The sequence below is a fragment of the Notolepis coatsorum genome (assembly GCF_963971535.1).
Source record: "Notolepis coatsorum genome assembly, chromosome: 6".
In the NCBI taxonomy this organism is placed as follows: Eukaryota; Metazoa; Chordata; class Actinopteri; order Aulopiformes; family Paralepididae; genus Notolepis; species Notolepis coatsorum.
Genome location: NC_140170.1, coordinates 172,796,515 through 172,811,521, shown reverse-complemented (window position 1 = coordinate 172,811,521; position 15,007 = coordinate 172,796,515). Strand labels below are relative to the sequence as shown.

Genomic DNA, 15,007 nt, shown 5'->3' with positions numbered 1-15,007 from the left:
TGCTCGTCGAAGCTGTTTCCACCTTTTTAACCACAACGTGAGAATTTCCAGGTCAAGAAAAATAACTTTCTAAAACCCAGAGTATCAAGGTTTGCCTTTAATAGGAGTGAAAGTCTGCGGACATAATTTACACCCTCTTCAGCGCTGTACAAGGTTCTGCTTCAGTACATAGAACACACCCTCTTCAGCGCTGTCCAAGGTTCTGCTTCAGTACATAGAACACACCCTCTTCAGCGCTGTCCAAGGTGCTGCTTCAGTACATAGAACACACCCTCTTCAGTGCTGTCCAAGGTGCTTTTTCAGTACATAGAACACACCATGTTCAGAGCTGTCCAAGGTGCTTCTTCAGTACATAGAACACACCCTCTTCAGTGCTGTCCAAGGTTCTGCTTCAGTACATAGAACACACCATGTTCAGCGCTGTCCAAGGTGCTTCTTCAGTACATAGAACACACCCTCTTCAGCGCTGTCCAAGGTTCTGCTTCAGTACATAGAACACACCATGTTCAGCGCTGTCCAAGGTGCTGCTTCAGTACATAGAACACACCATGTTCAGCGCTGTCCAAGGTGCTGCTTCAGTACATACAGTAGAACACACCCTCTTCAGTGCTGTCCAAGGTTCTGCTTCAGTACATAGAACACACCATGTTCAGCGCTGTCCAAGGTGCTGCTTCAGTACATACAGTAGAACACACCCTCTTCAGTGCTGTCCAAGAGTCTGCTTCAGTACATAGAACACACCATGTTCAGCGCTGTCCAAGGTGCTGCTTCAGTACATAGAACGCACCCTATAGAGTCCTAGGAGTTGTTCCACTATTTGCCGTCTATGGATCAGTCTTACCTTTATGTAAAGTCATCTACTAGTAAACTAGTGACCACTGCTGTCCCTGTCGTCTGCTGTCAACACCACCATTCCTCCCAGGTGTCCGGCTCGTCATTCATTTTGGACACCTGGTCAAAAATATCATACTTCTGAAGTATTTCAATAAAACAGACCATTCTGAGTCACTGGTATGCGTTTTCTTCGGCACTTGATGTGTTTTCACAGTTGTATTACCTTTGAAAAATAAAACCATGTGGTCAGTTTGTTGTAGGTTTGGAAACTTTGGGTGTGCTGTGTATCTTTGCCCTGCATGGAATGGTGGGGAGTGGTTATGTTACCATGGTTACCTGCCTGCCTTGAAAGATTCGAGTGAGAAGTTGACAGTTGGTCAAACTACACTGCAGGTGATAAATAGTTCCTTTACTGATCATTAAGAAAATGGCAACATTCGCTAAAAACTAAACAAAAAACAAGTACCTTTGATTCAGAAAAATATATTACACATACCAGTTTGTTTATACTTCAGAAGTATGATACGTAGACTAGCTCCTCAAGATGAATGGAAGTGAATGAGGAGCCGGACACCTGGGAGGAATGGTGGTGTTGACAGCAGACAACAGGGACAGCAGTGGTCACTAGTTTACTTGTAGATGACTTTACATAAAGGTAAGACTGTTCTGGTCGACAGCAAAAACAACAAACTTTAGCTCCCTGTCTCCATATCCCAGGGTTCAACTGTATAGGACTCAGATTATCCTGAAGGACCAGGTTTAACCATGAAGCAGATTGATAACTAGATCATGTTATTTAAGTCAACCTGTTGCTCAAATCTGATTCAGAGTAAGAGATGAGAGACGGTCCCTGCAGAACTAGATGTTGTAATGATTTGACAGCTCTGCATGTCCCTATTTACAGTTGAAGGGGAACAACGTTCAATTTCACAATTCATACATGTTATTCCTCTGGTCTAAGAGTGTCTGGTATCGCCAGGGAGATAGAATATCACTATGATGGGCGGTTGGGTGGCGCAGCGGAGATTGCACTCGTCACCAATGCAAGAGACTCCGGTCTCGAATCCGGGTGTCGGCATTGCCTCCGGCTTGGGCCGGCCGTCATATTAACTCGATTGGCTGAGTTAGCGGGTGGAAGTCGATGGGTGGTAATCTGGACGTTGTGGACAGCGACTCCTACAGGTCGGTTGGGGGACGCCTGCACAACAGAGACAGGAAATGGCGGGGGTAGTGTGAGCCTCCCACACGTTACACCTCGTCAATGAGAGTCCGCGCTGGCAGGTGAAAAGATGTGACAGGCTGCCTCCTCGTGTATCGGAGGGGACACGTGATGCAAGGCTTCTATCCTCCCTACAACCGGCCAGTGGGGGACATATGCGAGCAACGTTCAAGACAGGGGAGAATTGGCACAGCAAAATTGGGATGGAAGAAAAATAGAAAAAGTGGATACAAAAAAAAAGTATATCACTATGAGCCAGGGTCTGGCATTGCCATGGAGATAGAACATCACTCTTAGCTAACGTTAGCTTCATGTCTCTTAGCTAACGTTAGCTTCATGTCTCTTAGCTAACGTTAGCTTCATGTCTCTTAGCTAACGTTAGCTTAATGTGACTTAGCTAATGTTAGCTTCATGTCTCTTAGCTAATGTTAGCTTCATATATCTTAGCTAACGTTAGCTTCATGTCTCTTAGCTAACTTTAGCTTCATATCTCTTAGCTAACATTAGCTTCATGTCTCTTAGCTAACGTTAGCTTCATGTGATTTAGCTAACGTTAGCTTCATGTCTCTTAGCTAACGTTAGCTTCATGTGATTTAGCTAACGTTAGCTTCATGTCTCTTAGGTAACGTTAGCTTCATGTCTATTTGGATTGGTCATGTAGGATTCATCCTATAACAGTCAATAACACTCAGAATTAATAGAATATAGAAACAAAACAGAATAAAACAGAAAACCAGTGAAATAATCTCAAAACAAAATATACTGTGTCTGATAAATAACAGTGAAAATCATGAACAATGTGGTTCAGCGTGATTTTAAACTCATTCAAAACCGTTACAATGTCTTCTGTGTCTAAGACAGAATTCTGAAACATAATTCAACTCAGGCACATTGTTCTCCTCCAGTCAGATTTAAAGCCTTTTTCAGAACATCGCTTATATAAACAACTGAAATAATTACGGACAATCCTGCTCTGCAATAAACTAAAAAGGGATTTCATGTCGTGTCTGACAACCCAAAGGTTTACTACTATCCCTTGGCATCACAATGGACAGGACAGACCGACAGAGAGACAAACAGACAGAGAGAGAGAGAGAGAGAGAGAGAGAGAGACAGACAAGACTATTGGGAACAAAAAACTGAAGAAAAACAACAAGACAACTTCCTGAGAGTAAATCACTCTACCAGCCCTAAACTGACACTGTGAACTCTGTGAGTGAGTGAGTGAGTGAGTGAGTGAGTGAGTGAGTGAGTGAGTGAGGGTGTGTGTGTGTGTGTCTGAGCAGAAACAGTCAGCTGGCAGGTGGACAGTTTCAGGGTCAGAGGTCAGATGATGATGTGTCCAGTGGAGCCAATCAGCTGCTACTCGGGTCACTGTCCCACGTTAGGAATCAGGTACTCAAGATGGCGGCAGACAGCAGGTTGTTATGGCAATGGTGTAACAATCCTTCTTGGCTTGGTGTTTCAAACGTGGTGTTTTCTATCTATTCTTCGTCGCTTGGTCCTATAGACAGTTTGGTTGATGATGTCAACTATCATGAACTTCCCTCTGATCCTTCCTTCACTCAGACTCCACTAGGATTAGTTTTGGTTTGTCCTGGTAAATGGACTGCATTTATATAACAGCTTTTAACCCATTCACATCGCTGGGCAGTCAGGGGTTAAGTGTCTTGCTCAAGGACACCTCGACCAGCTTCCGGGAGGAGCCGGAATTGAACCGGGAACCTTCAGATTACCAGACCACCTGCTCTACCTCCCGAGCCGATGTCAGACTGATGTCGGTTTGTCCTGGACTGGTCTAAGGTGGTCTTGACATCCATGCCGAGTTGTAAAGGTGAAAGGTGACTTTTAGAGGTCAGAGGTCATCACAGTGCTGTATGAGACTCAGGTCTTGTGTTTGTTCCTTGGGTAAGTTTTAGCAGTTTAAAGCTGCACTACATAACCTGCACATTTAACTGTCGATGGTGGCCCCCTGTGGCCGCAAGAGGTAACTGCTCAGATGAGGATGAGAAAACAAGGACAGAGTGTCATACATGTGAAGCGTGGAGCTGTAGTCTGTAGTGTTGTTCATGTCCTTCATAGTATGTTAACATGGTTCTCTGTACTGTATATATCTTTCATAGTGTGTGGTTCTCTGTACTGTATATATCTTTCATAGTGTGTGACATGGTTCTCTGTACTGTATATATATTTCATAGTGTGTGTTAACATGGTTCTCTGTACTGTATATATCTTTCATAGTGTGTGTTAACATGGTTCTCTGTACTGTATATATCTTTCATAGTGTGGTGTTGAAGTGGTTCTCTGTACTGACTAGAAGGGCTCATATATTGTTTTCTCTTGTGATTCATGTTGCTAAAGAAGCCATACTTTACAGAGAGCAGGTTTAAAGAATTGGGTTTTGACTTCAGTCCCGGTGTAGCTAGTGTTGTGGTTCCCTTTAGACACAGCATGGGAACATCCTGTTGTTTTAAAGGTCAACAAGGAGAGCTTTACTTCCTGTTAGCTTCATTTACTTCCTGTAGCTTTTAGAGATTATAATTCCACTTTCCTGACTGTATCTTGGAAGAGGGTTGCAGTTGTTTGCTCCTGTGATGTAAGAGGTTAAAGGTGAGAGGTTGAGGGGTCAGAGTTCAAGGTGTAGTGGCTGCTGTCTTGGAACATCACGGTGCAGAATTCAGGCACACTCCTACGTAGAGAGTTGGACGACGTTTCACTGTCAAACATCTCTGCCCGAAGAGGAAGTAAACTAATTTCTGCTACTTATAGTCATATTATTTCCCCTCAACTTATTGAATAAATAATATCACGTTAATTGTTCTCCGCCGATCTTCTTGAGTCTACTTTGCACGTCCGACGTCTGTGCAGCCTTGTTTATTCACCGTGTCCATGGAAACAACGACGAACACAGTCACAAAGGTAATGTTTCCTTACACAGAAAGAATTGTCCGTTCACTTTACTGATAACTAAATCACTGCATGACTCATCAATGTCCAGACAAGCTCACTATTTGGTTATTTGTGATACTATGCGTAATTCAAAGTTATTACAGCATTTTAGACTGATTTGGTGGAGGAGGTGAGCGTCTGTGACAGTAATGAGGCACTTGGGGCAGAGCTGTTCGAGGCTGCGTGATGTTCAGGAGCTCTGAGTAGGAGTGTGGGCTTCAGATTGTACGCATGCGCTTGCCGCTGGATGACATCAGATATGTCAAAGGTCATAGTTCAGCCGTAGTGACGGTGTCCTGGAACAGCGCCGTGTAGAACTCGGGCTCCAGCTGCTTGTTCCTGTAGCGCTGGACAATGTCAGAGATCTTGTGTTTGCGTCGGACGTGAGGCGGCTGGTAAGAGTCGCTCTCCAGACGTCGCCGGCGGCAACCGTTAATCACGGTCTGTCGCACCAGGAAACCTGGAGGAGGAGTCAGACAGATGGGGGAGGAGCCAATTTTTTTTTTTTATATCTCTGTCTTTCTCTCAGATTCTAAATGCGCTTTATTGGCAGGACAAGATCCTTTTGTGTTGCCAAAGCATTGCAAGTAAGAAAAAAAAATAATAATAATACAATTATTTTAATAAAATAATTAAACATCAAACAGTAGTAAGTAAGTAAGTAAGTAAGTAAGTAAGTAAGTAAGTAAGTAAGTAAGTAAGTAAGTAAGTAAGTAAGTATTTATTTATAAAGCACCTTTCATACATGTCATGCAGCTCAAAGTGCTGTACACAAACATACGCATATATAAAGCATCACATTAATAAGACAACAGTAATAAAAGTACGGCAATAGGCAAAGCACAGTAAAATAACATTTCAGTAAAAGATCAATACATAAAATAAAATAAAAACAATAATAAAAACATTTCAATAAGATACTCGCTTTCCCTAAGGCATGGTACACTATTTGTAAGCTAGACTGTATAGGTACGTTTTTAATTTTCCTTTAAAAATGTGTATGGAGCTGGCGTTCCTGATGTGTGTTGGAAGTGTGTTCCATAGTTCTGGGGCATAGTTGGCAAATGCCATACTTCCGATCCTCTTTTGGTTTCTGGGTATGTCTAATAAACCTGTAGTGGATGACCGTAGCGTTCTTGAGGGCAGATAACTAACTAGGGAATTTGCTATGTATTTTGGGCCTTGCTCATTAATAGCTTTATATGTCAGGAAAAGGACCTTAAAATCAATTCTATGAGTTATTGGCAGCCAGTGCATTGTGGCTAGGACTGGAGTGATATGTTCTCTTCTCTTTGTACGAGTTAGTAATCGAGCTGCAGAGTTTTGGATAAGCTGAAGCTTCCCAATGGTTGCTTTGGGAAGACCAGTGAACAGTGCATTACAATAGTCAAGCCGGCTTGAGATAAAAGCATGAATCAGTGTCTCGGCATCCTTTTTTATTTACGAATGGTCTTACTTTCGCTATGTTTCTTAGGTGAAAGAATGACGTTTTCATGGCCTTATTAATATGAGACTTAAAGGTCAGGTCTGAGTCCAAGATGACACCTAGGCTTGTAACCTCAGTCTTTACATAGGATGACCCCAGGTTTCCACACAGCACTTCCCTTTTCGCTTTTGGGCCGATCAATAGGATTTTGGTCTTGCTTTCGTTTAATTTTAGGAAGTTATTGTTCATCCACTTATTTATTGCTAAAAGACAGTTTGTAATGGACTGTATGGCTGTAGTGTTATTTGGTTCTGCAGAGATATATAGTTGTGTATCATCAGCATAACTATGGAAGCATACATTGTGGTCTCGAATTATGTCCCCGAGGGGCAGCATATATAGCGAGAAGAGTAATGGACCAAGGCAGCTTCCTTGTGCAACTCCAAAGTTGCTGTCATGTTTCTCGGATACATTGTCTCCAAGCTTAACATAGTACTTTCTCCCCTTAATGTATGTTATGAGCCAATTTAGTACATGACCGGAAAAACCAACCAGTCTTTCAAGACGACTGATCAGGATATTATGGTCAATCGTATCGAACGCTGCACTAAGGTCCAATAGGACAAGAATTGAGACTTTGCCAGCATCGGAGTTTAGCCTGAGGTCGCTAACTATTTTAGTAAGGGCAGTTTCAGTGCTGTGATTTGTTCTGAAACCTGATTGTAATTCCTCCATGATGTTATTATCTTTGAGAAAGGAGTTTATTTGTACTGAGACTATCTTTTCTAATATCTTGCTGATAAATGGAAGGTTCGATATTGGCCTATAGCTTTTTAGTTCGTTTACATCTAAGTTTGTTTTCTTTAGTGGTTTCTTTAGTGGTTTTACTACAGCCGTTTTGAATGCATCTGGAAAAGTGCCTGTTTGAAGCGACATATTTATGATTTCAAGGACATGATTTGAGACGCTATCGAACACCCGCTTGAGAAATGCTGTTGGTATAGGATCAAGGCAGGAGGTGGCGGAATTACACTCAGAGACAATCTTACAGAGGTCAGGTAATGTAATACATGTGAATTTCCCCATAGTGATCTCAGGTGGGTTGCCACTCTCAGCCAGATCTATATCAGAGACAATGCTTGCTCTAATCAAAGATATCTTTTCATTAAAGAAAACTGCGAACTCTTCACACTTTGTGGCTGACTGCTGCGGTATATGGGGGGGGGGGGGGGGGGGGTGGCATGTTAATCAGCCGGTCGATGGTGGAGAAAAGTACCCTGGAGTTACCCATATTTTCTGAGATCATTTTGGAAAAATAATCCTTTCTCGCAAGTTGTATTGCCTTATTGTATGCACCCATGGCGTCGTTGTATAAATTACAGTGAGCTGCGAGTTTGAATTTCCTCCATTTTCGCTCAGCTATCCTACATTTTCTCTTGTTATCTTTAACATTGGTGTTATTTAGCCATGGAGAGATTTTATCAGTTTTTACTTTTTTTTTTTTTTTTTTTTAAACTTTGACCAGTCAGCTGGTTCTTTTTAGCGTTTATCGCTTTTTCATCGCATTCATACTTGGTCAAGTTCGACCGACAGAAGCAGGCTGAAAGGGTTCAGATGGGGGGGAAGACACTCTGGGAAAGGCACGGCTGCCGTCCGGGATTCGAACGCGCTCAGCCCCAGATCCGTGACGAGCACGGTTGTCCACGGCGCTGAAATAGCACTCGCGGTACGTGGTGAGCTACTGGAGCTCCCCAGTTTTTACCTTCTTAACCTTCAGAGGGGCGACAGTATCTAACACTGTTGACAAGGTGCTGTGGAAGTTTTGCACCATCTGATTTAAGGAGGATTCACTGCATTGATCATATGATTTCATCATACTAGAGAATTTTGCTTCAGCGCTAGCGTCCAGAAGCCTTCTGTGAACTAGGAATTCGCTTCTGGTCCTATGTAAGATTAGACTTGTACCATAGAACACACAATAATGGTCAGAAATTGGAATTTGTTTTACTGATACATTCTCAATGTTTAGCCCTGTTGTTATTAGTAGGTCCAGAGTGTTGCCATGTTGGTGGGTGGCCTCGTGAACATGTTGCATCAGTCCAAAACTGTCCAGTAGGTTCAGAAACTCGCTACCCCTGGGGTCATCCTTTTTGTTGATATGAATGTTTAGATCGCCATTTAGAATGATTCGATCATACCTGGTAATGCAGATCGATATGAGTTCTGAAAATTCCTGTATGAAGAGTGGTGAGTACTTTGGTGGTCGATACAATGTCACACACACTACTGGCAGTTCTGTTTTTTTTCTTTTTTAATCTTTCTTCCCCTCCTTTTCCCCGATTTTTCTTCCATCCCACCCTTCCTGGTTGTTGCGTACTTTCCCCTACTGTTGGTCCGGGAGACCGGAGACTGTCACATGCTTTCCTCCGACGCATGTGCAGCCTGGGGCAAGCCAACCTGGCCGCGCAGGTTCTCACCGGGGAGAGTGTAGCGTGTGGGAGGCCACACTATCTCTCCTCAGTTCCAACCCTCGCTGAGCAGGCGCCCCGACCGAACTGTAGGGGTCGCTGTCCACAACGCCCAGGACCCACCCTTCAGCTTTCCCACCCCCTGATACAGCCAATTGTATCAGTGTGAGAGGCCAGCCAAGCTGATAGCAACGCCGGGAGATGGATTCGAACAGGCGAATCCTAGTGTCTCCCGGTGTTGGTGACGAACGTAATCTCCGTGCGCCACCTGCCCCCCCCCCCCGGCAGTTCTGTTTTCAATACAATAGCAAGGTATTCAAATGATGAAAATGTTCCCAGGTCAATATCACTGCACACAAACTGAGTGGAGATGATGGCTGCTATTCCTCCTCCCCTCTCACTCTGTCTGTTTGATTGATAGAATTTAAAATTGGAAGGGCAGGTCTCAATCAGTGTTGCTACACCAGTGATGTTGTCTAGCCATGTCTCTACTAAAAACATACAATGTACACCATTTTTTTACTATGAGTTCATTTATCAGAAATGATTTTTGTTTCAGCGCTCTAACGTTGAACAGTGCTAGTTTTAGCTGTACGGGTTCTGTAGTGGGGCGTGAGACAGTCCGTGGTTGAACACTGACATTGATGAGGTTTGATTCACATATGGGACATAAAAAAAGAACAACAATTGTACAGCAGCTCTGCATAAATTGTTCTACTCATTCAAATATCATTGAAATATATTTAGTATAATATTAATCAGAGGTAGACACAATCAAATCACTACATTTGAAACACCATATTACAGCAATAGTACAGGATTTTTGTCTATTCTGTGGCATGTTGTTACATATTTTGCTGCCAATATTAGGCAGAAGGTTGTGTTTCTGAAAGGTGTTCAAATGTGGAAATATATTTGCTAATTTAGGGTAATATGTTTCCCTTATCTTAACATATTTTGGACATGAGAGAAGGAAGTGCATTTTAGTCTCTATATCTGAGAGGTCACAGTGATGCCATTTCTAAATTGACTGTCAATGCCCCGTGTTGGCAGTATTTGTCTAACAGGGCGAGTCTTTGTTGTAGTCCCTCTTTAGAAGGAGATAGAAGAACAAGGTAATCTGCAAAAAGCTAGTTTCATCACCTTACTATTTAAAAAGAGACCTGGGCTTTGGGATTGTTCAATTAATGTATCCCATTTGTTTATACAGTATATATACTGTATATTAAACAAGGTTGGACATAGACTACAGCCTTGTCTTACTCCTAACCCTGTTGGAAAAATCATGTTCTCTTTTGGACAATCTTGACACAGCATTTGCTGTCTGTGTACATTGCCCTTATGATGTCATACATTTGCTGTCTGTGTACATTGCCCTTATGATGGCATACATTTGCTGTCTGTGTACATTGCCCTTATGATGTCATACATTTGACCCCTCATCCCTCTTTGAAGACGTTTAAGAAATAAGCCCTTATGCCAAATTGAATCAAAGGCTTTTCTGAAATCAACAAAACAGGAAATAGGAGGCGTTTTTTCCCCCTCCTGTAGTTCAAACTTTGTGATAGGTGAATCCAGCTCATCTCGATTTACTTCAACAGGTCTTTCCTGGACTTTAAATTGATTAATTCATACCGGGTAGGTGTTAGTGTAGCTTTGTGTTCTGGATTAAAAAAATTATTGGTCAAAATATGATTTCCATGTGTCACCTTTTCTACTGGGATCTCCCCCCTTATTGTCAGAGGAGCTGCTTTTCCTCCATAACTCAGAGAATACATTTAGGTCAATTGCTTCCTCAATTTTTGCCGGTTCATCAGTATTGAACTTGTGTTTTTAGTTGTTTATACTGTTACTTTATGGCTTTACATTGTCAAAACCTATTTCCTTAGATTTGTTTTTATTATTTGTTTTTTAACTTTTGACATATTTAAGACTAGAGATTTTAGCTAATTGATTGAAATTACTGTTGAATTTGCTGTCAATGTAGTGTTGTAACCTGGTGTTGATTTCTTTACTGTTTACACACACACACACACACACACACACACACACACACACACACACACACACACACACACACACACACACACACACACACACACACACATACACACACACACACACACACACACACTTGTGTTCATACCCAGAGCCCTCCTGCTGACCAGGGTTCCGTCGACCAGCGGGACAACCAGGCTGAACTTGCTGCTGGCGTTACCGTGGAAACGGATCCGAAACAGACCAGTCCTCAGTGGATGGATAAATATCACCTGAATGTCCTTCTCTGACACACTGCGAGAGAGACATAGAAAGACAGAGAGAGACAGACAGATACATAGAAAGATATGGAGAGAGAGAGAGAGAGAGACAGAGAGAGACATAGAGAAAGAGAGAGAGAGACATAGAGACAGACATAGAGACACAGGGAGAGACAGAGACATACGGAGAGAGAGAGAGAGAGACGGAGAGAGACATAGAGAAAGAGAGACATGTGGAAACAGAGAGAGACACAGAGAGACATAGAGACAGAGAGAGAGACATAGAGACACAGGGAGAGACAGAGACATAGAGAGATACAGAGAGAGATAAAGATTTAGAGACAGAAAGAGCCATTAGAGAGAGACAGAGAGAGAAAATGGGGTAGAGATATGTGTATTTATTGTGATAGGTGTATGTATTATGATATGATATGATGATGTGATGACAGTTAGAGAGGAAGGACCGAGCTTGAGAGTGGCAGTGAGGAAGTGCAAAACGACATCACTACTTATCATGAGCATTATCATGTTGTGAGCATTCTCCAAAAACATCCCTACTACCACAAACTCCACAAACTGCATGCCACCATGTCTTCCCTCCTCACCCCCTCTCTGCAGAAGACTTTGTCACCTTCTTTGAGAAAAAGGTAGAGAACATCTGTAGATGCTTCTCCCAACCTCCACCCATTGAAACAGGAGCCTCATTCACTCTGTCATCTTTCTCTCCCATTACAGATGCCAAAGTCTTGACACTGTTGACGTTGAACCGTCCCACTACATGCCAGCTGGACCCGATACCCTCCCCACTCCTCCAGACCACGGCACCAGACATCCTCCCATCCTGACTGCAACTGTCAACTCCTCCCTCAACTCTGGATGGTTCCCCCCTCCCTAAAACAAGCCAGAGTCACACCGGTCATAAAAGAACCAACCATGAACCCCACTGTCACAGATAACTATCACCCTGTCTCTCTTCTCTCTTTCCTCTCTAAATCACTTGACTGTGCCGTATCCAACCAGCTCACTGATTATCTATTACAGAACGACCTCCTAGACCCGAATCAGTCAGGCTTCAAGATGGCCCTCATAGCAGTCACAGAGGCTCTTCACTTAGCAAGAGCGAAAAGGCCTCTCCTCTGTCCTGATTCTCCTGGACCAGCAGCCCAGTCAACCATCAGATCCTCCTCACACCCCTTGCAGGAATGGGAGTTGTAGGTTCTGCGCTGGCATGGCTATCATCCTACCTCGATGACCGCTCCCAGGAAGTATCTTGGAGAGGTACCCTGTCGGCCCCCGGCCCCCTACAGACGGGTGTCCCCCAGGGCTCAGTTCTTGGACCCCTACTCTTCTCTCTCTACACCAAATCTCTGGGTAACATTATCACGTCTCATGCCTTCTCATATAACTGCTATGCTGATGACACTCAACTCTTCCTGTACTTTCCTCCCTCAGACACCCAAGTCTCTGAGCGGATCTCGGCCAGCCTGTCCAACATTTCTGCCTGGATGTGTGTAAATGTGTGTGCATGTGTGCGTGTGTGCATATGTGTGTTACCGTGTAGTTGTGTTGTTGCTCTCTACTCCAGTGCTGGTCTCAGCCAACAGCTCAGTCAGAGGGAAGTTCTCTGAGACACAGTAAGACCAGACTTTAATATCATATCCACATGTCAAAACAGACGACAACACTTCTAATATTAATTAATTATATAGTCTGGTGTTACTGGTTAGTTTGTAATTTACCCCTGTTGTCAAACCGCTCCACTCAGATGACAATATAATGTAATATAATTTGTAATAGTACTAGTTAGTAAAGTATTTATTAATGTTGTCAAACTTCCCCACCCAGATGATGGCAATACAATATAATACAATAATATAATTTGTAATAGTACTAGTTAGTTTAGTATTTACACATGTCGTCAAACCTCTCCACCCAGATGATAATATAATTTGTAATAGTATTAGTTCGTTTAGTATTTACAGATGTCGTCAAACCCCTCTACCAGGATGATAATATAATATAATTAGTAATAGTACTAGTTAGTTTAGTATTTACCGATGTCGTCAAACCTCTCTACCCAGACGATGAGGACTTTGGTTTCAGGGCCGATGGGGGGAACAGATCGACCAGCCGGCATCTTCCTACCAGACCGCACCGTGGGACTCTGTGGGAAGAAGAGAGAAAAAAATAAAACACATGATACCAGTTACTCTCTGGTGTAGGAGCCTGAGGTGTGAGCGCCACTAAAGCCCAAAGTAAACCCTACCCTCATTATACCTCATTACACCTCAATATATCTCATTATACCTCAATATACATTTTATACCTCAATATATCTCATTATACCTCAATATACATATTTATACCTCAATATACATATTTATACCTCAATATACCTCATTAGTCATTACACCTCAATATATCTCATAGGGGTGGGAATCACCAGAGGCCTCACGATACGATACCATCACGATACTTGAGTCACGATACGATAGTATTGCGATACTAAATATATTGCGATATGCTGAGTATTGCGCTATTAATACTGCGATATATTGCGATTTATTACCTTTTTTCAACTGCAAAGTAAAACTTTGTCAACATGTTTTATCTAATACAATAAAGTTCAGTCTGTTCATCTCACTTCAATAATTTTTATTGCAGAACATGGTATTTTCTCAAGCAGACAGATTTAAACACTGTAATCTGTGTTGCATGTACCTGACAAACTGAACTGTTTGTATTACAGTCATATTCCAACTTAACTGAATGCACATGTGTGTGTGGACTACTGTACTATTACAGGTATTGAAATTAACAAATGCAACTTCCTTATACAAAAAAATTAAATAAAAACAAAATCAAATTTTTTTTGTTTTGTTTTTTTTTTAATAAAAAAATTTATATCGATACTTGGCGTCCCTGTATCGATACAGTATCGCCACGCAAAATATCGCGATACTACTACTTATCGATTTCCCCTCCCACCCCTAATATCTCATACCTCAATATATCTCATTATACCTCAATAACCATATGTATACCTCAATATACCTCATTACACACCAATATAAATCTTTACACCTCATTATACCTCAATATACCTCTTTACACCTAAGTATACCTCAATATACCTCTTTACACATAATTACACCTAATTATACCTCATTACACCTCAATAAACCTCTTTACACATAATTATACCTCATTGAATGAATGAATGACTTTATTTGACAATATAAAAATAAACATGTGACAGAAGAGCACAGTCAGGATATACTGCCAAGGATGAAACACAAAAAAGCTCAGAGCTTATTTCCATTGTGGTCCTTGTAGGGGGGTGGGGGAGTGTGATGCTTAATACATGCATCATACAAAACGTGACATCACAACACATCACATATACCATTTAACATTTATATACATACAGACTCATACAACATGCAAGGGTGCCTTAAGCTAAGTGTCTAGGTCAAGTATAGTCCCTTTTGAGCCATGTCTTCAGGCTGGACTTGAATCTAACGGCATTGTCTACGATTTTCAGTTCACTGGGCAGACTGTTCCAATAGATAGCTGCTGAATACAGAAAAGACTCCTTCCCAATACAGCTCCTGAATCTGACTGGCACAAAGTCAGTTGAGCTGCGCCTAGTTTGGTATGGATGGGTGTCTCTGATTCGGTTGAAGTAGTTGTTAAAGTACACTGGCACTACCCCGTGCACTATTCTCTGTGAACTAAGCACATCCCTATCTGGTTTACTCTGTCTTCCACCTTAAGCCATCTCATACCTCATTACACCTCAATATACTAATTTTCACCTAATTATACCTCAATACACCACATTATACCTCAA

General features: G+C 42.1%; 1 protein-coding gene across 1 annotated transcript in view; it reads right to left on the bottom strand.

Moving 5' to 3' along the window:
• Nucleotides 1–1,445: 1,445 nt before the first annotated feature.
• The window catches only part of LOC311229752 (ral GTPase-activating protein subunit beta-like), a 120,724-nt gene continuing 107,162 nt past the window's right edge, over nucleotides 1,446–15,007 (bottom strand). Inside the window, 4 exon segments of the mRNA XM_084315827.1 lie at nucleotides 1,446–5,462; nucleotides 11,043–11,188; nucleotides 12,709–12,778; nucleotides 13,210–13,318. Of these exon segments, the coding sequence (XP_084171953.1) occupies nucleotides 5,272–5,462; nucleotides 11,043–11,188; nucleotides 12,709–12,778; nucleotides 13,210–13,318 (516 nt within the window). The 3' untranslated portion in view covers nucleotides 1,446–5,271.